The 27,397-nt window shown below is 47.2% G+C and overlaps 1 protein-coding gene across 3 annotated transcripts in view; it reads left to right on the forward strand.

The window, feature by feature from the left end:
* Window positions 1-27,397, forward strand: part of GRIK3 (glutamate ionotropic receptor kainate type subunit 3) — a 233,412-nt gene that overhangs the window by 126,212 nt on the left and 79,803 nt on the right. For all 3 annotated transcript variants that reach the window (XM_082387664.1, XM_082387662.1, XM_082387663.1), the window contains exons 2-3: window positions 15,023-15,199; window positions 26,182-26,439. In XM_082387664.1, coding sequence (XP_082243790.1) covers window positions 15,023-15,199; window positions 26,182-26,439 — 435 coding nt within the window. The remainder of the gene's footprint in view (window positions 1-15,022; window positions 15,200-26,181; window positions 26,440-27,397) is intronic.

Below are 27,397 nucleotides of genomic sequence, written 5' to 3' on the forward strand. Positions count from 1 at the left end.
ACTTATTAAGTGCCTACTATGTGCCAGGCCTTGTTCTAGGCACTGGAGAGAAAATAATGAACAAGTTCTTTATGCTCAAACAGCTTATATTATAGTGGTAAGGGTGGGGGACGAGGCAGACTATAAACTAGGTAACAGATATTTGAGATCATTTCAACCTACATTAAGAGCTTTGGAAAATAAGCAGGGTATTTCAGGGGTAAGTGTCTCCCCTATTGTTTATCTGATGTGTGCCTGGTGCGTGACACATGGGAGGTGCTTCCTGAGTGTTTGGAGAACGAAGGAAGGGCTGAGTAGATGAACAGCTCTATCAGTGGTGTCTGTGGGGGGACAAGGTCACTTGGAATTCCTTTGTAGGAGCTGAGAGCTTGTGAAGATGCAAGCAGTCTCATTGGCTAATGATCATAATTAAGTCAGAATCTCTTATTTCAACCCAGTGCCTTGGGGAGAGAGGCACAAAGTATGGGGCTGGTGAATCGGCTTCCCATGCTTCCCTCCCTGCTGTGCCCCCGCCCCTGTGAGTTGAGTGCCCACACCTGCCCAGGTGCACACACACACACACACACACACACACACACACACACACACACACACACACACATAGACACGTGCTAATGAGAGCCTAGCAGAGTAATCACGCCTCTAAGCTGCGTTAAAACAACCTGTAACTTGTGTCCCAGAATCAATCCAGTAAAAACAAAACCCGTCACATGGACCCCCTGGCGGTAAGTAGATCAAATACTTTCACCATCATACTTTGTTATACTTTCTCCATTCTTTCTTTGTGTGTCTCTGGTGCTCAGGGCTGGGGACCAGGTTATGTGGGGCAGACTGAGATGTGAAGGCTTTAGACCTGAACCTCAAATAGCTCATTCCTCAGAAGGGGAAAAGAAACTTTTGCCCAAATCACTGTGGGGCAGCAATTCCCAAAGCGTGTTTTCAGAGAGATGCTCTGCCAAAAGAGGTTTCCATGGTTGTCAAGTAAGTTTGGGGAATGTTGCCTATGCTCCCCACCTCTCAGAGGCTGCGCGTGAGCACAGCAAATGCCCAGAGAACTTCTGCAGGAAAGGAACCTGCTCAATCTTGTGGACGGTTTTTTTTTGTTTGTTTGTTTGTTTTATTAATTTTTGGCTGTGTTGGGTCTTCGTTGCTGCACGTAGGCTTTCTCTAGTTGCAGCGAGCAGGAGCTACTTTTCGTTGCGGTGTGTGGGCTTCTCATTGTGGTGGCTTCTCTTGTTGCGGAGCCCGGGATCTAGGCGCACGGGCTTCAGTAGTTGTGGCATGTGGGCTCAGTAGTTGCAGCACGTGGGCTCAGTAGTTGTGGCTCGCGGGCTCTAGAGCGCAGGCTTGGTAGTTGTGGCACACGGGCTTCGTTGCTCTGCGGCATGTGGGATCTTCCCAGACCAGGGCTTGAACCCGTGTCCCCTGGATTGGCAGGCAGATTCTTAACCACTGTGCCACCAGCCAAGTCCTCAATCTTGTTTAACTTCTACTTTCCCAAACATATGGAAGACTTCACCCTCCCTACACATCGACGGTAGTTTCCCAGCATTGCTGAAACAGCAATGACACAGTTTTCCCTCCAGTCAAGACAGAGGTGCCCATTCTCTGTTCTACCCAAGGCAGCTTAGTAGATGGAGTCGGAACCTGGACAGGGAGAGAAGAGAAAGCGACAGGACACGTCTCCGGAGCAGGAGAGAGGAATCTACTACTCCTGGCTGAGGAACCCCGGCTCCCTCAACTGGAGTGGTCCAGGCACCACGGGGCTGCAGCATGGGCGTCCCTAGTGAATAGGGAGCTATGGGAGGGACCAGAGGGGTGCCAAGGTCAGCTGGGCTGTACTGCCTAATTCCAGGAGGCCAGTGCAAAATCACAAGCTGAGACCCCAGAGGAGGTCAGCGTATGTGAGCAGAAAATGGACTTCGAGAGATTTGGGCTGCATTTGTGTTGGTTTTTTCTTTAATGGGGGGACAGGCCTGCAGGATGGGTGGGCCGAGAGCAGACAACCATACTGATATTTTCAGCATCTTGAAGTCCTGTCTTTTTTTTTTTTTTTTTAAACTTTTCTCATCTTACATTCAGTGCTCTAATTTCTATTTATTTATTTATTTATTATTTTTGGCTGTGTTGGGTCTTCGTTTCTGTGCGAGGGCTTTCTCTAGTTGCGGCGAGCGGGGGGCCACTCTTCACATCGCAGTGCGTGGGCCTCTCACTGTCGCGGCCTCTCTTGTTGCAGGGCACAGGCTGCAGACGCGCAGGCTCAGTAGTTGTGGCTCACGGGCCCAGTTGCTCCGCGGCATGTGGGATCTTCCCAGACCAGGGCTCGAACCCGTGTCCCCCACACTGGTAGGCAGATTCTCAACCACTGCGCCACCAGGGAAGCCCATTGAAGTCCTGTCTTTAAGAGCTCCCACCTGGGAGAAGTGTGCCCAGGAGGCCCACCTGGGAGAACTCATCCCAGAGTCAGGAGCCATGGGGGAGGGGGTGGGGGGCGGGGCCTGCAGGTCAACTTTGTGTTGCAGCCTAATCAAAACAGCACGTGTTTTGCTCCACCAGACCCCCTTCTGTCATTCCAGCAGCATTGTCAGAGAAGAAACAAAACAGAGAAATGGAGGTTGATTCTATAATTAGTGCACTTTCTTCACTGTTCATTCAGGATCTCCAGAGATCAATTAGCTTGCTTTTAAGCTAAAAGGCATCTGAATAAGTATTTAACCTGCATGGCAATTGATATTTAAAACAGATGAGGATGGGATTAATAATGCAGAACAGGCTGGCTCATTCCTTCGCTAATTTCCCAGGTTCTACTCCCCCTGCCCCTGCCCCTGCCCACACCGCATCCCAGTGGCCTTAGACTGGCCTCCTGGCCTCCTCAGGGCAGGGCTGTGGGCAGGCAGGCTGGTGCTGAGGGAGGGCTATCTTCCAGGTGCTGACACCACTGTGGAGTGGGGCCCCGGGTTTGGAGAGGAGCTTTTGTTAGGGCTGCTTGGAGGGTCCACCCCCAGCCAGAATCAGGTCCTTTCTTTACAGCCATCCAGCCATGTCACCAGGCACATGGCACCCTATCTACCCCTGCAAGGGGCAGGGGCCTGGAAGGTTGCCTACTGAGGGCACCCCAGCCTCAGCTTCCTCCTCTAGTAAGAGCCGATCATGGCCAGAGATGGGGAGACGGAGGAGCTTGAAAACTGCAGGACCTGGGTATCCGCCCTGCTGGGCATCTTCATGGCAGGTGGTCTGGAGGATATTTGTGTGCTTTTTGCTTTGTCATTTAAGTATCAAAGTCCTGAACAGGAATTAGCTTTTAAAACAAGTAGTGTGTGTGTGTGTGTGTGTGTGTGTGTGTGTGTGTATACAGGCACACACTCATGTACTTATGGACGTATTTATTTAATAAACGTGTCTCAACATCCTCTCTGTGCTAGACAGTGTTAGACACTGGAGCGGGAAAGAGATGCCAGGACCACTAAGGTGTGTCTCCACCCTCCAGATGCCCACAGCCTAACAGGGAGGGAGTGGGGGACATGACACGTAACACAGGTGAGGGTGGGTACAGAGGATGAATTTGGAGCTCAGGGAAGGCGTCTTAGTTGGGAGCTCCCCAAAGCATATCCTTCAACAAGTTAGGGTGCGAGTGGTTTATCTGGGAGATGATTCCAGGAAGTATGGCGATGGAGCAGGAAAGTGAGATGGGGAAGGAGGAAAGCCAGTGAAGGTGCGTCCGCAGGTGGCTTGTGCTGTGGGCAACTGGGGCTCAGCCCCGCTGGGGCCCTATGAAAAACTGGGTAGATCTTGCCTCGGAATTGCACCTTTGAGGGGCGAGGAAGCCGGGGTTCATCTGCCTGCTCCCTGCCTCCTCAGCTGAGGCTCTGCTGAGCTCAGCTCCCTGGCTCTTGTGTTCTCTCCCTCGCTCGCCACGGCTGCACCATCGCCAGCGAATTCCAAGGGGGGGCAGAGGACATGTCTGCAGGCGGCCCCTGGCGGTGGTGGTGGGGGGAGGAGGACACAAGGACAGCGTTTGCTACACAAGGCTCAGAAGAGAAATATGGAAGCCAGCTTTGGAAGGAGGAAACAGAAGGAAAGGCGATCCAGGCAGAGGGGAACACACTCGAAAGCACAGAGGCACGAAGGGGAGGGTGACACGTGCAGTGTGAGTGGACGATGTCCTGCGTGGAGGAGGTCAGGCTGGCCCGGGAAGGGCCTCGAATGCCAGGCCTATGGCTGGCCTTTCTGCTGTGGGCAGGTGTGCATGGGGGTGGGCTGTGTGACGGCTCTGCCCATCAAGGAGGTGGGACAGCCCCACCAGGGACTCGGGATTCAGGATCTTCTTTCCTTTGGCCCCTCCGGCAAGGGCGCCCACTGCCCCTGGGCCCCTGCGCAGCAGCCCCCTTCCCAGCAGCCCTGGCTCCTGCCCTTCCACCTGATGACAGCCCATCGGTCATCAGGGTCTCTGGGCAGCACGGGAGGCTCCAGCCATCCTCCCGACATGGTGGATTCTGCAATATTTGACTTGCGCGTCCCTGAGTTGTACAGACAAAGCTCTGCATATCATCAGATCAATTAAAACAACTGCCACCAGGCCCCGGGACTCCATCAGGAGCCCTCCCCTGGGGCCCCCCGGGATTGCAATCCTCTCCTCAGATCTGTTCTTTCTCCGGATACCCCCATTTAATTTAAAGCCCCCCAGCTTCCCTGTCACCACAAAATTGTAACTTCTTGCCCTTATGAGGGCTTACAATGTGCCTTAGATGATTTATGCCATTTAAGCCTCAAAATAGAGCTATGTTGTAAGTGCTACTAATATGCCTGTTTTCAGATGACCAAACAGAGGCACAGGGCAGGGAAGGGACTTGCCCAAGTTTGCACAGCTGGGAAATGGCGGGGTCAGTTCAAATTCAGGCAGCCTGACTGTGGAGTCCACAGGCTTGACTGCACTCCCATTCTGGTCCAGACTCCAGGGTCTTCTTTGATGCTCCCTCCAGCAGGCCCCCACCTCCCTCCTTCATCTCATCACAGATCAGTCCTAGAGAAGCAAACCCAGCAGCTCCCCTCCTGCCTGGCCCCTGCTTCACTCCCTCCCCACTGGCCCTGCCCTAGCCCAAGTCCCCATCCTCAAGAACCTACCCACGGCCATTCTCTCCCTCGCCGGTGCCACGTTCCTTCCACAGCTCAGCTCTGAGCAGGGCAGATGCTGCCTTATCCACGGAGATATCCATGGCTCCCTCTTCTCCGAGTCTCCCCAGCTTTCCAGACATTCTGATCACGTGGAGAGTTTTTACCCATAGCGATTTTATGTGTGCCCCTTCTCTCATTTCCTCCTCCGAGCTCTGACCTCCTGAAGGCCTGGGAGTATGCCTAATCTCTCTCTGACTCATCTAGTGTTCAGCCTGGTTCCTTGTTCATGGTTGTAGCCTATAAACTGCTTGGGGAATGAATGAATGAACGAACGAATCAACGAACCCAGAGGAGGGGAGACACACAGACTCCTTGTCTCCTCTCCCTTGCCCAGGACCTCAGAAAGCCTATCCTTGGCACTTTTCCACTGGGCACTGCTTACCTTCTGTAAACCACCTATTCTGCCCAGTGGGGGAAGTCAGCCAGTGTGTCCCCCCATCTCCTCTTTCTGCTGAGATCAGGGCACAGAGAGGCCCAGAAGCAAGTCCCCAGGCACTGCCGGGGCCCTGAAGAGCTGGCTAAGGTGCAGTTGAAAGCAGAGCCTGGTTCTTCCAACCCACGGGCTACAGAGAGCCGCAGGGGCCCCGGCAGGGAGAAGAGAGAGCCCTGATCAGAACAGACAGGGAGGCGGCCCGGGAAGAGGCTGTTGGCAACAATCTCACTGATTAGCGTCTCAATCTCTACGACACCTTGGAAACTTCAGAAAGAGACCAAAGCAGACTGGAAAAGAAAGAACAGACTTAGGCCCCAGAGGACTGACGGTGCCTGGGCCTGGTGCTGGGAACGTGAATGTCTCCTGGGACTCGGCTGCCAGACAGACAGGTGGCGGCATGTTGCAGGCTCGGCCGGAGTCTGCCAGGCTCACCGCAGTCGGGGCTGGGCTGGCTGGGCTGCCTTCGCAAGGGCCAAATTCAAGAGCACAAAGTTGTTCAAGAGAAAGGAACATCTCAAGACTCCAGACCAGCCCTAGACAGTCATGAGGTCATGGGCTTAATCAGCGGACTCAGTCTTCTGCTTGCATCTGCCCTGGGACCTGTGCGCTGGAGGGGCTCTAGGGCCACTTGCCCAGAGGGAGTGTGTGTTGGGGCAGCAGGGGCTGTGGGCGGTGCCTCCTTGCTCTTCATGATGAGACGTGGCAGGACAGCACCACGTATTTGAGGTCACAGGCCACCGTAGGTCACCTGGGAGGCAGGGCAATGCCACCGTTTGGGCACATTTCCAGAGACAGAAGAAGCACTCTTAAAAATAAGGGTGTTTATACTTAGGGCAGTCAGAATGTTTCTCGAAACACATGACAACATGTCACTGTAGAAGGAGCAAGAAGGAAATCGGTTCCGGTTGGCACAGCTAGTTCGAGCGCTCCTCTTCCACCCCCGGCCTTGCGTTTCGCTGTCTGTAGATGAGGTTAGTTCTGAGCGGTGGTTTTCATGCTGCGCCTGGTGGAGCCCTGGGGGCTACAGAGCCTTCTCAGGAACTGTGGCATCCAGTCTTTAAGAGTCCAGATGATGGAAATGGGCTTGGGCAGAGGTGTGCTGGTAATCACGCTCTCCAGGGGAAAAAAAAAAAAAAAGCCCTCATTTGCAGCACCTGCTTATTTCTGTGGTGTAAACATTCTCGTTGTGGCTGCTTTCAAGCTGCCAGTGGTTTAGTAACTCACTTTCACAACTCCTGAAAAGTTAACAGTTGGCACTAACAAGCTGGCTTTGGTTGCAGAAGAGAATTTACCACATAGTAGTTTTCACAACCTCTTTAACCTCCCTGGGCCTCCGTTTTTTCTTGTGTAAAATGGGGCAATAATCATTTCTGTCTAATGGGGCTGTAGAGGTTCTTGTAATAAATGAAGCAGGTGGAAAGCATTCAGCATCATCCCCAGCACATAATCAGTTGTGTTATTGTTATTATTATTATTGTTATTTGTTTTACCCATTGGGCTTACACTCAAGATTTTGTTGCAAGGAAATGATCCAACTGCACCTGTGCTCCACCCCTGCTAACGTCTTCTGGGACCCATCACACAGCGTGTGCGCACACACACACACACACACACCATCCTATTTCCTCAGCAGCCCTGGTGTCTCTGCTCCATTTTATTAAAGCAGAAAGCAGTGACAATTATTTTCATAATGAACTAGCTCTTCAAATTAATGCCAATTACGCTATGCAATCATGATTAAGATTATGCATTAATCAACGGTGCCAACCTACTTATTAGCCTCTTTAAATAATGATCATGAGGAATGTATGGGAAGGGAGAGAATAGAGAGGAGCCAGCTGAATGGGGGAGCTGCTCTGAAGCGGGGCGGAGTGCTCTTTCCAGAAGCCAAGACCCAAAGCAGCCTTTCTTCCATGGGGCAGAGCCTGAATTAGAACCCCAGCCCATCAGACACTGAGCTTCCAAAGCTCCCTGATCTATAGAGCCCCCTGCAAAAAAGAGAAAGGGGGCAAGAGGACCCAGAAGGGAGAGGGTAGAAGAACCCTCAAAGGTTTTTCAGTGGATGAGGTTCGGTGCCACCCTTCCCTTCCTCCAAAAGAACTGAAAGATAAGTGTGGTTGATACTCTCCCTGAAGCAACGTCACCTCTATCTTAGGTCAGGTCCCCCAGATGCAGAGCCTGAGTCAAGGATTCAGATACCTGGGGTCGATAACAGGAAAGAGCGCTCTTTAGGAAAACCCTGTTGGGGAGTGAGCAAAGCAGGATAGGGAAGGGGACAGGGATGGACCAAGATGCAGCCTTGGGTAAGATCTGGTCTTCGTCCGATGCAAGGTGGGGCTGTTGGGAGGGGCTGTGGAGCATACCTGCACCACAGAGTTATACCCACCCTGAGGCAAGGGGACCACCCTTTTGAGCCCCAGTATCATTCAGTCATTGGCTACACACTGCCCCCCGGGAAGAAGTGAGAATAGTTCTCTAGAGAGAAGGGCAGCCTGTGAATGGAACCAAGACTCAAACCCAGGTCTGCTACCTCCAGAACCCACTCTCTGAACCTCTGCACTGTATCTAAATATTTGCTGCCTGGGTGTCCCAATACATTCAAATTTGGGGGATCATCTTGCCCTTAATGTTCAAGTAAAATGACCCATCCTTGCCTGTGTTTGGGGGATAGAGATGGGGGAACAGCCTCTCTCCAGCAGCATCTCTGAGCTGCCCCAGGGCTTCTGGTTTCTCCTAATCACCTCTTGTTCCAACTTCCTTCTCTGCTGAATTTTCCATCCCCTCTCATCCCACCTCCTGCACCCCTTGTCCTCTTTCTACCCTGATTCGCCCTGTGCTGGACTCTGCCCACCTTCCTTCACTGTCCCCAAAGAGCACAAGCTGGGGTCAGTTTTCTGTGACCAACTTTACTAAGTGATGGGGCTCCTGTAAGGAAGGAGATGACAGCACACACACACATCAGGCTAACTGGGCACTAAGAACCAGACATCACTGTGTTAACGTGGCCCTTCCTGCCGTGGCCTCACCCGCCTTTGGTCCTGGGATATATTGTCCTCTTCTTTCTCTCTTTTTGGGCCCACTTCCTGTCTATTCCCTTTCTCTTGGGTCCTTCTCTCCAATCCTCCCCACACAAAAATTCAACATCCCATCTTTGTTTCTTTTGCACAGCAATTCAGTACTATCATCGTCTTATCTTCTCCATCCAGGCCCTAAGGTGCTTTTCCCTCTGAGATAAAGGCTGCCCTTCCCCTGGAAGAGGGCACAGACTACAGCCCACTGGCCAAATCCAGCTCACCGCCTGTTTTTGTAAATAAAACTTTATTGAAACATAGCCACATCCATTGTTTACATATACTGCTTTCATGCTACAATGGAAGAGTCCATTAGACCTTCTGGCCCACAAAGCCAAAAATATTTACTATCTGCTCCTTTACAGAAAATGTTTGTCAACCCCTGCCCTAGAATGTAGAAGCTCAGAATTCGTTTTGTTTTTCTAAATAGCATTGTTTCACTTCTACTTTAGTAACTGCCCTTTACTAAGTCCTCACCATGTCCCATGCATTTAGCTACATTGTTTTCTTTCTTCCTCGCAACAAACAACCCTTGGAAGTGTGTACCCCACTTTGCAGATGGAGAAACTGAGTCTCAGAGAGAGTAACTTCCTCCAGTGGGTAGAACCAGGGTTTGGACTGAGGCCTGACTGTCTCTGGAACCTGAGTTGGGAACAGCTGATTGCCGCACATGCTGGTTACGGTCATCTATGGTCATCTGTTTATTGTCAGCTGAGTCCTCCTTGAGAGCAGAGGCCCAGGACTGACTTCTCTCATCCCAGCACCCAGTGACAAGTGGGCAGAGACCAGTGGGTATTCATGGGACTGAATTGTGTATCCTCTGGGCTTGGGTCTCAGTGGCTTGAGACCCCCTCTCTCCTCTCCTCCCCACCTGCCAAGGTCTGAGAGGCAAGCAAGGATGTGTGAAGCCCTAGGAAATGGCCCATTGTCCCATGACCTTTGACCCTCATTTGGGATGGGGCTCTGTAATGACTAGATTTCTCCCCAGCCTTTCTTGGAAGAATTTTTTTTTGATGTTTACATTTTAAAATATTAAAAATAATACTTATTCATTGTAAATAATTTGGAAAAATCAAGAAACTACAAAGAGCAAGATTAAAAGTATCCATAAACCTCTTCTTCCCAGAGAAACTCACTGGTACCATGGTATAGATCCTTCCAGTCTTTTGTCTATAAATATAGTTATGTGCTTTTTATTTGATAAATAGGTTTCATACTGTAATATTATTTTGTTGCCTTTGGGGGCGGGCAGGATGAGCATTTCCTGTATCATTAAGTATGTTTTAAGAGCGTTTTTTAAAAGCTTTTTTCCTTATTACCAAAGCTCCGTGCAGAACATTTGGGGGGAAAAGCACTAAGCAAAAGCAGTCCATTATCTTTTTACTTTATAGAAAGAACCTTTGTTAACATTTTGGTGTACGCTCTTCTGGTATGTCCTTTTTGATTTTAATTGGAATTGCATTAAATTTGTAAATTAATTTGAGGAGAGCTGACATTTTTACAATATTGAGCCTTCCCTTCCAGGAGAAAGTTATGTCTCTCCATTTATTCAAGTCTTCTTTTATGTCCCCCAGTAAAGTTTTGTAGTTTTCTTGATATAGGAATAGCACACTTATTGTAAAGTATTTTATTTTTTTGTTGTTGCTTTTGTGAATAGGGTCTCTTTTTTCCCTTGTAATTCCTCACTGTTTATTGCTGATTTATAGGAAGGCTATACATTTTTCTATATATGTTTTATATGCTGGTCCCTTGATGAGCTTTCTGTTTACTTTCTACTAGGTTTTGATATGATTCTCTTGAGTTTTTAAGAGAATGGTTATAAGCATCTGCAAATAATTTTCTCTGACTGCATGACCACAATTTGTTATTTTTGCCTTATATACTATGATTTTAAAGACGATTTTATTATGGAGGACGTCTGTCATATGTACTTAGGGAGAACGGTATAATGAATCCCTGTGTACCCACCACCTGGCCCCAGCAATCAGCGACCCATGGCCTTTCCTGCCCTATCTGCATTCCCTTCACATCCACCCCTCCCATATTATTTTGAAGCAAATCCCAGACACCATATCCTGCCATCCAATACCCTGACTGTTAATACCTACAAGTTGTTCTGCCATATGGATGGGTTTTAATATATTGAGTAATCTGCTTTTGAACATCAAGTTGTTTCTATTTTTTTCAATATTATTTCAAGATACTATTTTAAGAATATCCTTATACATAAATGTTTATGTTACTCTAACTTTTTCTAAATTTGTATCCATAGAAATGGAATTACTGGATCATATGGTATTTTGATCATTTATTTTCCTTTAAACACATACACACAATCACATGATGGCTTTTCTGATTAGAAATATAACACATGTTCCCTGCAGAACTTTTTGAAAATACAGAAAAAGCACAAAGAAGGAAATTCAAGTCACCCGTAATCCTCCCACTCAGAGAGACACCCTCTTAACATTTGGGGATGCAGTCTTCTCGTCTTGTTTTACGGATGTGCTCAGCATGTTTCTGCATCCCCACACAGACTCACATGCATGCACACTATGTGTTACAAACTGTAAGCCTGCTGGAATACCCACGGGGGTGGGAGAGCAGCAGATTTATTTGTTTACTTTTTAAAATATTCACTGTTTTTTTAAAAAAATTTAAAACAATTGAACAACCCGGATACTCATCAACTGGTGGTGAACGGGTAAATAAAATGTGGTACATCCATAGAAAGTAATGCTATTTAACAATAAAAAGAAATGATGTACTGATACGTGCTACAACGTAGATGAGCCTCAGAAGCATTATGCTCAGTGAAAGAAGCCAGATGCAGAAGACCACACATTGCATGATTCCATTTAAATGAAGTGCCTGGAAAAGACAAATCTCTAGAAACAGAAAGTAAATTAGTGGTTGCCTGAGGCCGGAGGGTAGGGGGTGAAAACAATGATTGACTGTAAGTGGGCACCAGGGATCTTACTGGGGTGATGGAAATGTTCAATAGCTGGATTGTGGTGATGGTCACACAATTTAGTAAATTTACTAAAAATCATTGTACACTTAAAACGGTGAATTTTGTGAAATTTCTTCATGTAAATAATACCACAATGAAGTTGATTTTCTTTTAAGAATAGAGGTTTATTTTGGGAAAATAAGCAGAAAGAACAAAATAAGAAATCTATTACATAGGACTGTTCACTTGTGTTGTTTTGAAATGGCTCCTCTTCTTTTGTCAATGATATGAATCCCTCCTCATCTTCCTTCTATTCTTCCTTTTCTAATGTGGGGGTCACGCTGCATCTCCTGCTTTACGACTTTTGTTTTTCACTTAAAAATATATCATGGATACTTCCCAATCATTAAATGTTTGCTATTATATGGGAATATATGACAAATTGCCATTTATTTACTGTTTCTCTGGTGTTGAGCATCTGTAGATCCGCCTCCTCACACATGATCTGTGTGCCCATCGTTGGAATCAATTCCTAGAAACCAAAGATATGAGCTCAAGGTGTGAGCATTTTTAAGGCTTTTGATACATTTCTAATGGCCATCAAGGAAGGAGAGTGTACCGGTTCCCACTTCTACCAACAGTTAAGCAAATGTTTGTTTCCAAACACCCTCAGCAAAGCTGGGACAGGCAAAAATGGTATTTCACTATTGGTTTAAATTGAGTTTATTTGACTATTAGAGTGGATGCACATTTCTTCATATGTGTTAATAGCTCCTTTGTATTATTATTTTTTTCTTTTGTGAAATGCCCATCCTTGCCCTTTGCACATTTTTCTATTGGAGCATTTGTCTTTTTTAAGTGTTTTAAGTGCTTTTTATAAAATAAGAACATCAACCTTTATACTGCTATATATGTTACCTATATTATTTCCAAGTTTGTTGTTTGCTATTTAATTCTGTTTATGGAAATTTTGAAATCTACACATTTTATATTATTTCTGTGAAGTCATAAATCTTTCTCCTATGGTTTCTGACTTTATTGGAATGCCTAGGAAGGCCTCCTCCACCTCAATGTTGTATAATATTCACCTATATTGTCTTTTTAGGTAGTTTTGTAGAGTTATTTGCCCCCTTCCTTCCCTTACTTTCTTGCTATTTAATCTTTGCTCCATCTGGAACTTTTTTTTTTTTTTTGATATATAGCTTAAGATTGGAATCTAACTTAAATTTCTCCCAAATAATTGAATAATTGTCTCAGCACAATTAATGAATAATTCATCTTCTACCTTCTGATTGGAAATAGCCATCTTTATCATGTCTTAAATACTTATCTCGACTTGAATCTTTTTCTGTGGGCTTTTATCTCGTTCCATTGGCCTAACTGTTCTCATATACCATTAGGACATGGTTTTAATTATTTTGGCTTTATGATATATTTTAAATCTGGCAGTGCAAGTTATCTCTCATCTCTTTTTAGGCTGTCTCCTGTTTAATCTTCCAGATGTATTTTAGAGTCATTTTGTCAAGTTAAAAAAAAATATATATATATATATACACACACATATATATTCTTCTATGATTCTCACTGGAATTACATTAAGCTGAAAAAGTAATTTGGAGAAAAACTGACACCTCTATCCTTGACCCTACCTACCCAGGAACATGACATGCCTCCTCGTTTAAATCTATTTTTATGTCTCTCACTTAAGGTGTTTTTGTCATTTTTAATATTAGAGTTGGTTCATGATTAGTTATTTACTATTTTGTTGATATTGTAAAGGAAATCCTTTTGCCATTAACTTTTTACTGGTTGTTGCTGATTTAAAGAAGCACTTAATTTGTGCTAACTGGTCATTGAACTTGAGTCTCCTACTAGTTCTTACTAGTTTTCACGTTTAGGGATTATTTTAAGAGCTTTTAGGAAGACCTTTATATCATTGGCAAATAAGAATTTTTTTCTTTCCAAGGGATGTGCCTCTAAATTCTTTTTCCTTCTTATTTCATTGGTTAATGGTGTGGTGTGACTCTACACACCTCCTCTTTTTTTTTCCTTTAATGAGTATGCCTCTAGTGTTTCACCAGTAGTGATGTTAAAGGCCAATTTGAGCTGAAGATGCTTCAAGGAAGTATCTCTTCTAGAGCTAGATTATTAAGCATTCTCTTTTTTTTAACATCTTTATTGGAGTATAATTGCTTTACACTGTTGTGTTAGTTTCTGCTGTATAGCAAAGTGAATCAACTATACGTACACATATATCCCCATATCCCCTCATTCTTGCATCTCCCTCCCACCCTCCCTATCCCACCCCTCTAGGTGGTCACAAAGCCCCAAGCTCATCTCCATGTGCTATGCGGCTGCTTCCCACTAGCTATCTATTTTACATTTGGTAGTGTATATATGTCAGTGCCACTCTCTCACTTCATCCCAGCTTACCCTTCCCCCTCCCCGTGTCCTCAAGTCCATTCTCTACGTCTGTGTCTGTATTCCTGTCCTGCCCCTAGGTTCTTCAGAACCTTTTTTTTAGATTCCATATATATGTGTTAGCATACTGTATTTGTTTTTCTCTTTCTGACTTACTTCACTCTGTATGACAGACTCTAGGTCCATCCACCTCACTACAAATAACTCAGTTTCATTTCTTTTTATGGCTGAGTGATATTCCATTGTATATATGTGCCACATCTTCTTTATCCATTCATCTGTTGATGGACACTTAGGTTGCTTCCATGTCCTGGCTATTGTAAATAGTGCTGCAATGAACATTGTGGTACATGACTCTTTTTGAATTATGGTTTTCTCAGGGTATATGCCCAGTAGTGGGATTGCTGGGTCACATGGTAGTTCTATTTTTAGTTTATTAAGGAACCTCCATACTGTTCTCCATAGTGGCTGTATCAATTTACATTCCCACCAAATTTTATCAAATGCCTTCCTGCATTTTGTGAGTTGATCATATCTTTTTCCCTTTGAACTGTTGATGTGATGGAATGATATTCATAGATGTCTTTATATTGAACCACCCTTATACCCCTAGAATACAACTCTGTGGTCATGGCATGTTATCCTTGTAATAATATTCTGGTAGATTCTACTTTCCAGCACTGTATTGAGAATTTTCATAGCAATATTCATAAGTTGGTCATTTTATTTGGGCTCTGTTTGTCGGGCTCTGTTTTTCAGTCTCTGTTATTAGGAATTTGCTAGCTGAGTGAAATGAACTGGGAGGTTTTCATATTTCTTATGCTCCAACACAATTTCTACATATGGGGATAATCTGGCATATTATTGAACATTTGGGGGAAGAATCTTGCCCATAAAACCTTCTGAACCAAGCGTCTTTCTTGGCAGCCCTCCTCCTTCCCCAGCACACACTATTTTACCCATCTCTCGCAGGAGGAATCTTTGAGTATGCAGACGGCCCCAACGCCCAGATCATGAACGCCGAGGAGCATGCCTTTCGATTTTCTGCCAACATCATCAACAGGAACAGGACACTGCTGCCCAACACAACCTTGACCTACGACATCCAGAGGATTCACTTCCACGACAGCTTCGAGGCCACCAAGAAGGGTGAGTGGGCCGCCCCCACTGCTCTCTTTCTGGCCTTGGGAGGGGTAAGGCTGCGTTTGCTGTCCAAGGTCCTTAAAATGTGCCAAAGCTCTGGTTGGGTTTGGGGCCTAGAGCCCTTTCTGCCTGGTTTCAGGACCAGCCTCTGGCGCAGTTCCGCTTAGGTCGTGTCATCTCTCAGGAGCAGCAGTTTGTCCATCAGGAGTTTCCAGGCCACAAGCAAAGGCCATGAGGGAATGAAGGGGCCTTGGGAAGGGGTGGGGTATGAGGGGTGGGGTCCTGAGATGGGTAAGGAGGCCAGCCCAGGTCTCCAAAGCCTCTGAACCAAAGCCAGCACTTCTAAACTTAGTTTTTCTTCCATTGAAATCCTGCCCAGTATATCAGTATTTAAAATATATATAAAACAGATTATGTAGAAGTTCAAATATGCAACACTTACTTGCCATAAAAAGACTTACTAAAAACAAAAACAGCTGCTGCTCTGGGTACAACAATTTGACCCCAGCTGTGGATGATACTTGAAGTCTGACATTGGCCTCAGCATTCAGTACGTTTCCATATTTTTTTTTTTTTTGGCTGCATAATAACAAGAAAACCATAATTCACAAAAATAATTGTAGTAAATCCTATCAAATAGTTTTCCCCATACCCGAATTTTAAGAAATCAAAAATAAAATATTGGGCTGTGTTCTTTCGCATCAGTGGCACGTTTACAATAAACTCCAATGACTGCACAGAAAGGACTGAAGATTATTCTAAGATCCTCACTAAAAAAACAAGGTAACTTGTCAATACCTGAATGAGCTAGCAGGTTCCAGTGTGGCATATAGCACATTTGAGTATACCAGTATGCTCTTTTGTTGCTGTCTTTAAAAATATCATTCATATATATGTGTAATTGGAATTTAACTTAAAGTCTTAGATAACTCTGGAAATAACTTCCATAGAACCCTAGAGTTCCATGGAACTCTGTTAAAAAAAACCCTCAGACCTAAGGAATCTCATTCCCAGGGTCATCCTTCCTATCGTATGCTATCATAGCCCCTTGCTTCTCTTCTTCAAGCCCCTTATCACAATTTGTAATTAAATAATTGTGTGTATTTAATGTCTTTCTCCTCCTCTCCAACACAGCTGAGAGGAAGGCTCCTTCTTCTTAACTGATATAGCCCTGGCACCTAAAAGACTGGTATATATTAAGTGTTCAATGAAATGACCATTGAATGAATCAATGAATGAGTAGTGGGAGAATGGGGCCTGGGAGGCTGAGCATCATTACCCAGAATCCTTGTCAGCTGAGCTGACAGCATTATCCATGCATCTTGGGGAGACAGGTCCATCCACAAGATCCCCTTGGTCTTTCTAACGGGTTCCCAGTGGCTAATCAAGGTCTCCTGGGCTCTCAGGTACAGACCTGCCAAGGTGCTGCCTGCTGCCATCTCTGTCTTCCAAAACCCCATTGCGGGTCAACACCTCAGTATAGAAAGGCAGAGTAGCATGGGCTTGGAGCCAGACATCCTGGAACTGCACTCTGTCCATTCTGATATTAGTTGTGTGACCTTGCACAAAACACCTAGTGCCTCAGCTTTTTTTCGTCTACAAAATCGGCACACTTCTGTGAAGTGCGTAGGACAGTGCCTGGCACATGTGAAGTACCATTGGACTTGTTCTTATTACATTGGCTGCCTTGCTCGCCACTCCCTGAGCCATCAGGTCAGGGGCCTCACACCTTCAGGCGCTTTCCCACTGCGGGTCCCTGTCTCGCCCGCCCTGCTTCTCCTTGCCTTGTGTGCAGAAGGTCGGGGGTTTCCTGGCATGGAACACAGCTGTCACTGACATTTTAGAGGCCACTGCCTCAGGGCCAACCTGCACACAAGCTAGAGGCACCCCACCCTGCTAGCCTTGTAGAGTGGTCCTTCGCGCATCACTCCATCCCTCCTCTGCCCGTGCTGGCGTGCGCTCCTCCCTGCCCACATCCTCCTGGCTCTTTCCCAGCATGCACTGCGGCCATCACTGTGGGGTCAGGTCTCCATCTCCCCGCTGACAGTCCACGCCGGCACCCTCTGCCCAGCCTTGTCCAGCTAGGAAATGACTGACCTCAATCAAAACTGCTCAGTGAAAAGGTCAAGACACAGAACAAATGCCCAGAGACGGAACAGAGAGGCCCGCGTGGACACCACCCCACTAAAGGCTGGGTTGTGTCTTCTGTCCCTTTTGTCTAAAATTCACTAAAGGAATAGATGACTCTTGAGTGGTGCACATGCCACTCAGCACAGGGACCTTGCCCGGCAGTGAGCCCGAGACAGAGCCTCAGAGCCTGCTGTGGCACTTCCTCCAGCAGGGGCTCAGTCCCACACTATGTGGAGTTGCCTGGCGGCGGGTGAGTAGACCCGAGACAGAAACACTCAGCTCTGGAAGTCCAGCCAGATGGGTCCAAGTGACCAAAGCCACAGCCCCACCCCATCCTCTCCCCATCCTACAGCAGGTCACGTGCCTTGTTTGTTGGAGGGCCTACCTAGTCCAGCACTGACGTGACCCTCCAGCCACATCTGTGCCACGGGCTCCCTCAGTCTCTGGGTTCTAGCCACCCCTGCCGTCCTCAGGTGCCATGCTTCCTCCCACCTCAGGGCTTTTGCACATGCTGTTCCCTCTGCTTATAATTCCCTTTCCCCATCCCACCTCTTTGTCTAAAGAACTCCTCCTTGTCCTCCCAGCCTTCTGGTCCTCGGGGGTGCCCTCCACAAGTTCCTGGACAAGGTCAGGTCTCCCTGCTTCCATCTTATAACACTCTGGACCTTTTTTTCACATCCCTGACCGCTGGTGGTGTGGGTGTGGGTGTGGGTGTGTGGGTATAATTATGTGATTATCGTCCATCTCTTCCACTAGATTGCACATCCCTTTGCCTGCTCACTACCGTTCTGTAGAATCATGGTTCTGACTGCTGGTGTCATACACCAGTTTTGCCTGTTTTTGAACTTTACATGAATAGAATACCAATGTGTACTTTTGTGAGTCTTGCTTCTTTCACCCTACAGTAGATCGGTGAGATTCATCTATGTGGTTGGACGTAACAGTAGTCTCTTGTTCTTCATTGTTGTGTAGTGTTCCATTATATGAATAGACCACAGTTTTTAAAAATCAAATTTACTGTTGAGCATTTGAGTTGTTTCCATTTAAGGCCACAGAGTAGTTCTGCTATGAACATTCTCATCGATGTCTTTTGGCGCACAAACATGCACGTTTTTCGTTGGATACCTAGGAGTGGAAATGTGAGGTCATCCAATGTGCATATGTTCAGCCTAACAGTTTTCCAAAGTTGCTGTACCAGTTGGCACTCCCCCCAGTAATGCAAGACAGTAGTAGTTGCTCCACATCCGTGGTAAAATCCGTTTTATTTTCGGTGGTTTATGTGGCGGATGTCTCACTGTGGTTTTATTTTGTTATTTCCCTGATGACCAGAGATATTGAGCATCTTTTCAGATGCTAATAGATCATTTGGAGCTACCCTTTCTTGGAGTGCCTTTTGGAGGCTTTCAACCACTTTTGAAAATTGAGTTGCTTGTCATTTTCGTATTGATTTGTATGAGTCTTTTATATATTCTGGGTACGTGTCCTTTGCTGGATATACGTATTGCATATATCTGTTACAGATGAGCTTGCCTTTTCACTCTCTTGGTAGTATCTTTTGAGGAGCAAAGTTTTTCATTTAAAGGAGTCCAATTTATCAATATTTTCCATTATGGCTAATGCCTTTTGTGTTCTGTTTTTGTCTATCCTAAGGTCATAAAGATATTCTCCTGTGTTCTCTTCTGGAAGCTCTATTGTTTTATCTTTCATAGTTAACTCTATGATCTATCTCAAATTGATTTTCTGGGTCGGGTGGGAGGTAGGAGGTGAGGTTTATTTTCTCTGCACAATGCTGGTGGAAGTGAAAACTGGTTCAATTTCTCAGGAGAACTGTTTGGAAGTATCTACTAAAGCGAAATGTACGTCTGGAAGGTTGTTCCTAGCCACTTTCTTGATAATAGCCAAAAGCTGGAAATAAATGAAAGGTCCATCAACAGAAGAATAGATAGGTGGAGGGTACAGTTATACAATGGAATTGAATCAGCAATAAAAACAGAACCAGCTCTTGCTACGCACACCATCACAGATGAGGCTCACAGACATATTGTTGAGTGAATGAACAGTGGTCGCCTCTGGAAGAGGGATATGAACTGGAAAAGGGAAGACGGAACCTTCTTAAGTGTTGGAAGTGTTCTATGTTTTGATCTAAGTAGTAGTTACATGAGTTCAGTTATATGTAAAAATTCATAAAAGTCTGTGCTTAAAATTAACGCACTTTACTGAATTGCATTATATCTCAATAAAAAAATGTAAGTAGCTTCTCTCTACTGTCACTCTCCCTTAATGTCCTTTTGATAATATACCTAAGACAGACCCCTGCTGTGGTTAGAAGCACCCCTGTCTGACCCTGGAGGCATTTCTGCTGTTGGATCATGCTCCCCACTGGGGACCCTCCATCCCTTGGGGAACCCCATGTTCTGTGATCTTTATTTTTTCTTTTGATCTTTGGTTTTTAAAAATGTATTCCTCGGGAGTATCATTAGGACTCTTCCAGAGGGGTGAACTTGGGCCTCATTCTAATTAACCCAATGATAATTCATTTTCCCTAGGCAGAGGTTCTCATCACGGCTGGGTCCAGCCACCTCGGGCCATGTGGGTTGAGGGGATGCAGAGGCACGGAGCCTGGCACCACCTGCCCTGCCAGCTCTGGTTGAAGGAGTCCTTTCCTCCACATGAGGCCCAGGAGGCCTTTCCCCATTAACAGGGACTTTCACTTATTGTCTTTAGTTTTAAATGTTTTGTGGAAAATTAAAAGATCAGTGACTTCCAGGCAGTGCCTGAGCCAACAACCCAGAGAACGTCTGTGTTTTCTTCCAAGCCTGACCGGAGTGGGCCTGGAATCGACCCAGCCCTCCTCAGGCTCCTCTGCCTTCACTTATTCTCTGGGCTGCTCAATTCCTTTTAAGACACACATTGATCGGGATAATTTTTGCTATAACTACAATTGCCATGCAAAGTGGGTGGGGGGGGAGCTGCATTCAGGCTGTGGACTCCTGCAATGACTGTGAACAACTGAGTTACTATAAAATGATCAGAAAATGGATTCAAAACTGAAGCCACAAATAATGTAATTACCGCTGTGTGTGCTCAGGGCTGCCAGAACAAGAGTTGGCTGCTGCCCTGGAAACATCTGGAGATAAAGCTGCTGCGGCTGCTGCTGCTATAACCCTACCCTGGTCCCTTTGGGGCAGCAGTGTCCTTCCAGGCTGGAAGCTCCTCAGAGGGTGTAAGGAACATGGAAGGGACAGGAAAAGGGATGTGGAGAGAGGCCGTGGAGAAGACATAGGTGAAGGGCAGGACTGACGCCTCCTGCCACCCAGCAGTGAGATCTAATCATTGCATCTCTGGGAGAATGAAACCCAGTGTGGTCATCAGGATCATATCACACTGTCGTCGCCACTATCAAAACCAATGCAGTATCACCACAGTTACTGTTATCACTGTCAGCCATGGTATCACCTCCGCTCTTCACATCAGCACCAGCGTCATCACCCCTCCTATCGTCATCAGAATCACTGCAGTGACAGCAGCCTCTTCATCATCACCAATCTCATCAGTACCAGCATCATCAGCACCATTCCTGCTTCCCTCATCCCTGTCACAGTCATGGCGTTAACATCATCGTGACCGATCTTATCAATACCATCAAAATTGTAATCAACCCCATTCACATCCTTGCCAACATCACCATCACTGTCATGGCATCAGCATCTTCATCATCACCTCTCATCACCACCGACATCATCACCACCCTTACTGTCATCACCATCAACATCGTTGTCACCTCCTTCTCATCAGCACTTACATCACCATCATCATTCCTACCGGCATCATCACCATTACTGTCGTGACATTGACATATTTATCATCATCAGTCTCCTCATCACCATCCCACCATTGTTATAACATCGTCACCTTTCCACCCTCATCAGTGCCATCACCATGATCATCAACAGCCTCAGAATATGGTCTTCACCATCACGACTATCACAGCTATCATTACAGTTACCTTTATCATCATCATCACAATCGATGTCAAAATCAAAATCACTTCCTTCAAGATCCCTCTTACAATCCTCTGCATCATCCTAATTTGTGATGGGTCCACTCTCTCCTGCCTCGGTCAAACAGGATCCCCAGACCTTGAGCCTGGGCAGCGGGCATGACCTAGGCAGCTGGGCTGGGTGAGGATGGAGGTGGCAGGGCAGCATTTGCCTGCCTGCTTCAGGGTATGGATCAAAGTAGGAAATCCAAAAGACAGGTTCTTGGAGTGGGTAGCGGGAGGGAATGAGACACAAAAGCTATTCAACCAAGTCGTCAATCAGAAGGTCCTAGAAGGAAAAGAAAAAGAGTAGAGACAGTAGATAGTAGACTGGAAACCAGGGACATCAGAGGACCGCTAGGAGGTTCAAAACAGAAAGAGGAGGTAGAGCATGAGAGAAACCTACAGATTTCACAGGGTGCCTACATCTTCAGGTTTGGGCAAGAGGAAGTGACCAGGCCTGGATGGTTGTCCCTCACTATCATCATCTCTTCCATATTGGTGTCCAGTCTCTATGGCTACAAAATGCTCAGCGAGCACCTGCTCATAAGGGGACGAGTGGTCAGAGAGACATTCAGTAAACCCAGAGAGCAGAAGAACAGCATGAATGGGCAGTGAGAGTATAGGTCAGGGCATGGCCTCCTTGGGGCACGGGCCCTGAAGAGGAGAACTGTCCCCAAATTGGACCATTTACCAACAAACCTAGAGTTCCAATTTTTGAAGCATTTATTATCTCTAGGGTTTATGTCACACACAGTCACACAGAGTGCTGCCCGAGGTTTATTCACTCTAGGGTGACAATAGCAGGGACGAAACAGTGCTTCCCAGACTTGATCTCCAGTCCCACCACTGTAGGAGCACCAGGAAGGCACCATGTGCCCTATTGTGTGTCCTGTCTTGCACTTGGCATGGGCCATGAGGAATCCTGGTCACCCAGGAGATGCCCTCTGTGCTGGGACTGCTACCTTCCAGACATGGCTGTGCTGTCCCGTGTTCCAGGTGCTTCCAGCAGACTTCTGGCAATAACTAGCCTACCCCCCGGAGTGCTCTTTCACCCAGACCATAAGTGGCATTCTCTGATGTTCTTGGGGGAAGTACAAATTTCAGGAGAAATAACTACATTATACAATATCTCCTATTCCTAGGAGGCAGTAAGGGAGGAGGGGTGGATGTCAGTGGAGAGGAAAAATACCCTGAAGACCATACATTGTGACCAATTCAAACCACCCCGTATCTTTGGATCCCTTAGGCCAGGCAAGAGGGGCTCTTTCCCAGGGCCTGTGCTTTGGAGGGGCTGCCCTTACCCTCCCCTGGTTGATGTCTCCTCTGAGTACAAGGGGCCAGTCAGACCAAGGGGACTTGCCCACCAGGAGCCTGTGCCCTGCCCTTCTAGTCTTTGCTCCAAGTATCTAGAACCCTGCATTTCCTGCCCACTTGGCTCTGTGCCCATCTCTAGGCCTGCACGAGCCTCTGCCCTGGCCTGTCCTCTGGAGGGAGAACCACACTCCCATGGTCACACTCCTAGGCCCTATGTAGGGGTGACCAAGAGACAGCTGTTTGCAAGGAGTGTGGACAGAGCTTGGACATAAGAAGTGGGGTGTCCACATGGAAAGTTCAAGGCCCTTTATGGTTCAGGGTGGAACCAGTGGTCAAAGGAGGGGGCAGTGTAGAGGCTGGTGCCTTCTCTCCCCACATCACTGAGGAGGAGAAGTCTCCGTTCTCACCTGACTTTCCAGGTTGTTAGGAAGGCATATTTGCCAAGGTAGGAGAAAAGCACATGTTTTATATAACAGTTTGTTAGCTTGACTTAACAACATTTAAATATTTAGCCACTTGGTATGTGGGCCTCTCTTTGTTCTTTGGCCCTGGGCCTTGCAAATCTTAGGGGTGAGCCTGAGCCCAGTAGGTCATTCCCAGAGGCTCTTGAGGCAGCAAGGATGTGTCTGAATCCACTGTGTATCCATGTTTTGCCTCCTCCTACACGCATCATATGTTCATATGTGTGCACATAATGTCATTCCCATGGCCACAGGCTGGTGGGTGTGCTGATGTGCCATTGATGGTTGCAAGTGACAGAAAGCCAAATCCTAACTTGCTTAAGCAAAAAGAGAAGGTATTGGTCCATGTAACCAAAGTCCAGGGTTCCACTTGATCACATTTCTTTCTCTCTCTTAGCTCTTCTGTCCTCCACACTGACTCCGTTCACAGACAAGCACTGTGATTTTTCTGTGAGCACAGGGTGCTACTCCACCTCTACATCTTACCTCCTCCCAGGTCCAGTTATAGCAGGAAGTTCCCCCTTTTCAGTGGGAGGTCTTCTGCCATCCCGTTGGCTCCAACTGGTCACATGACCATCCTCCAAACCAAAGTCTGTGGGCTGGGGGCAGTGAGTGAGCAGTCGGCTGGGGTCTGGGTCCCTCGCACTACGCCCCCGGGATTGGAAGTGGGAAAGGCAGTGGAGCCCAAAGGAAAACTAGAGACAGTTGCCAGAGAAAAGGCAGTGCCTCCTGGGGAGCCCGTGACTGCCCCTGAGAGGTCCCACTTTATGGATCTTTTAGACACAATCCCTGTAAGCCTATGCCCCGCTTTGAGGCCCAGCTGCCCTCGTTTCTGCTCATTTCGTGCTCTGCTGTGCCCACTGATGCTTGCCCTTCCCAGGAGCATCTGCCGTCTGACCTGCCTGAGTCCTTGGGCCTCCCCCAGGAATGTGAGCTGTTTGAAGGCAGGGATTCAGCATCCATTCACTCAGCACCTACTCAGACCAGATTTAAGCACTGTTGAAACAGCAGTAAACAACACAGGTCAAGCCCTTGCCTCTCTGGAGCTTACCACATTCTAGTGGGAGGAGAAAGTCAACAAATGAACAAGACTTCAGTGGTCATTTAATAGATAAAGAAACAAAGCAGGTGTGGGTTTTCGGGAGTGTGGCTGGACAGGGATTGCTATTGCAGGTTGGGTAGTGATGTGTTTCTAATAAGACACAAAGATGCAGAGACCTGGAGGAAGGGAAGGAAGGAGTCATGTGGATATCTGAGGGAAGAGCATTCCAGCCAAAGGGGACAGCACGTGCAAAGGCCCTGAGGCATGAGTGTGCTAAGCATGTTTGAGGAACATCGTGGAAGCCAGTGGGGCTTGAGTGATGTGAGGAAGGGAGAGAAGGATGTGAGAGGAAGCCAGAAAGTGGTAGTGGTGACGGGGACAGGGTGGGGAAGAGCTGCAACAAGTAGGGCCTCATTAACCACTGTAAGGACTTTGGCTGCAAGACTGAGTGAAGCAGGAGCCCTTGGAGCAAAGGAGTGATGTCATCCACCCTAGGTTGTGAAAGGTAACATGGCAGGAGGATTACAGAGGAAGCCAGAACTGGTGAGGAGGCTTCTGCAGTAAGGCAAGCAAAAGGTGATGGTGGCTTGGACGGGGGTGGGAGTGGAGAGAAGTGGTCAGATTCTGGTATGCTTTGAAGGAGAGGCAGCAGGAGTTGCTGATGGGCTGGGATGTGGGATATGATAGGAAAGGAGTCAAGACAAAACCAGGGTTTGGGGCATAAGGCACTGGGACAGTGGAGCTGCCGTTTACTGGGATGGGGGAGGCTGGGAGGAGGAGAGGGGGTGACGTGTTGAACACGTTAGGTCTGAGATGCAACTTAGGCATCCAAATAGTGATGGTGAGTGAGAGGTGAGATGTACAAGTTGGATGCTAGGGAACGGGTGGGGCTGGAGGTTTAAGAGTCACCAGCAGGTAGGTGTTTCATTCCTATATGTTTCTCAATTTCCCCCCGAGAACAGGACCAGGTACAGAGCTGGTGATGCTAATCACAGAGATGGTAACATAAAAGTAATCGTCATTTCTATTTCACGAGTGCTATGCTGTGTCTTTTTTTTTTGAATTGAAGTTATAGTTGTGTTAGATTCAGGTGTAGAGCAAAGTGATTCTGTTATACACACATTCACACACATATATATACACATACGTATAAACTATTGAGTATAGTTCCCTGTGCTATGCAGTAGGTCCTTGTTGGTTATCTATTTTATATATAGTAGGGTATATCTGTTAATCCCAAACTCCTAACTTATCCGTCCCCCTCTTTCCCCTTTGGCAACCATAAGTTTGTTTTCGATGTCTGTGAGTCTATTTCTGTTTTGTAAATAAGTTCGTTTGTATCATTTTTTTAGATTTCACATATAAGCGATATCATATGATATTCATCTTTCTCTGTCTAGCTTATTTCACTTAGTATGATAATCTCTAGGTCCATCCATGTTGCTCCAAATGGCATTATTTCATTTTTTATGGCTGAGTAATATTCCATCTTGTGTGTGTGTGTGTGTGTGTGTGTGTGTGTGTGTGTGTGTGTGTATGCCACATCTTCTTTATCCATTCATCTGTCGATGGACATTCAGGTTGTGTCCATGTTTTGACTATTGTAAATAGTGCTGTAATGAACAATAGGGTGTATGTATCTTTTCGAATTAGAGTGTTCTCTGGACATATGCCCAGGAGTGGGATTGATGGATTATATGGTAGGTCTATTTTTAGCTTTTTAAGGAACCTCCATACTGTTCTCCATAGTGGCTGCACCAACTTATATTCCCACCAACAGTGTATACTCATTATCTCATTCAACTTCCCTATGATTCTCTAAGGTGTGGTCTATTACAACCCCAGTTTCCAGATGAGGAAACTGAGATTCAGAGGGCTCATCAGTCGCCCACCTCAGAGGGGTTTTCAAGAGGACTGCTCCCCATGCCCCCAATGCCCAGATGCCTGATGAGACAGCACTGACCGCTGTACCAGCCTTCCCTCCCTCTTTCTGTTGCAGCCTGTGACCAGCTGGCACTGGGGGTGGTGGCGATCTTTGGGCCATCCCAGGGCTCCTGCACCAATGCCGTGCAATCCATCTGCAACGCACTGGAGGTGCCCCACATCCAGCTGCGCTGGAAGCACCACCCACCGGACAACAAAGACACCTTCTATGTGAACCTGTACCCGGACTACGCCTCTCTCAGCCATGCCATCCTCGACCTGGTCCAGTACCTCAAGTGGCGGTCGGCCACCGTGGTCTATGACGACAGCACAGGTGGGTAGCCACGCCTGGCTGGGCCAAGGGCAGGAGATGAGGGCGGCAGAGCCCCAGGATCGGGCTCTTGGCTGCTCGCTCAACTCAGCTGCCCCTGGGAAGAAAGTCCACACTTACACCCAAGCCTCATCTAGTCACACTGATGCTCGCCCTGCACTCACCCGCAGCCCGGTACACGCCAGCCACACTCACCCAGCCCAGCCCACTTCACACCTGCCCTACACTCCCGCCTCCACCCCAGCAGCATGCTCCAATCTGCACTCACGCCTGCACAGCCACGCCCACACCTACCTGCACCCTCCATTCACACATTCTCCTCTGCAGCAAACGCATCCAACTCCGCGCTGGCTACGAGCTCAGACTCTGGACTCAGACCAAACAGTACGTGGTGCGCGCAGGCTCTGCGCTTACTAGCTGGGCAGCACAGAGCTGTTCCCTCTCCTCCTCTTTCTTTCCAAAGACTCAAGTCCCAAGACATTTCTTAGCCCTGCCTCTTAAGAGAGTGACCTTGGCAAGTCACTTAACCCGTCTGGCCCTGCTCTTCCCACGTGACAAGTCAAGAGCTACAGCAGCCCGCTTGGAGAGAGCCCTCCAGCGCTCAGCTGCCTGTGATTCAGTGTCAGCTCTTGATTACCTCCTAATGGGGAGTCGGGACAGTGGGGAGAGAATCCCTCAGAAAAGACGATCAGAGATTTAGTTAACTCAGGGTTCGACAAGCACGTCTTGAGTTCCTGCTACACCCAAAGCACCGGACAGTAGATACTGGACGGCAGAGACCCCGAGCCCTGCTCAGTGCCCCCAGTTATTGAGAACCACTCCTGCCCAGCTCCAAGTCATGGCGGTGTTGCTGCAGCCCTGTAGTTTTGCCTGTCTTAACATACCACTGTGAATGATTGTCTATCTTTGAGCCTGTTTCTCCTTCCAGACCATGGGTCTTTGGTACCTCTGGGGTTTAGCA

The sequence above is a fragment of the Balaenoptera borealis genome, assembly GCF_965194805.1.
Source record: "Balaenoptera borealis genome assembly, chromosome: 1".
NCBI lineage: Eukaryota > Metazoa > Chordata > Mammalia > Artiodactyla > Balaenopteridae > Balaenoptera > Balaenoptera borealis.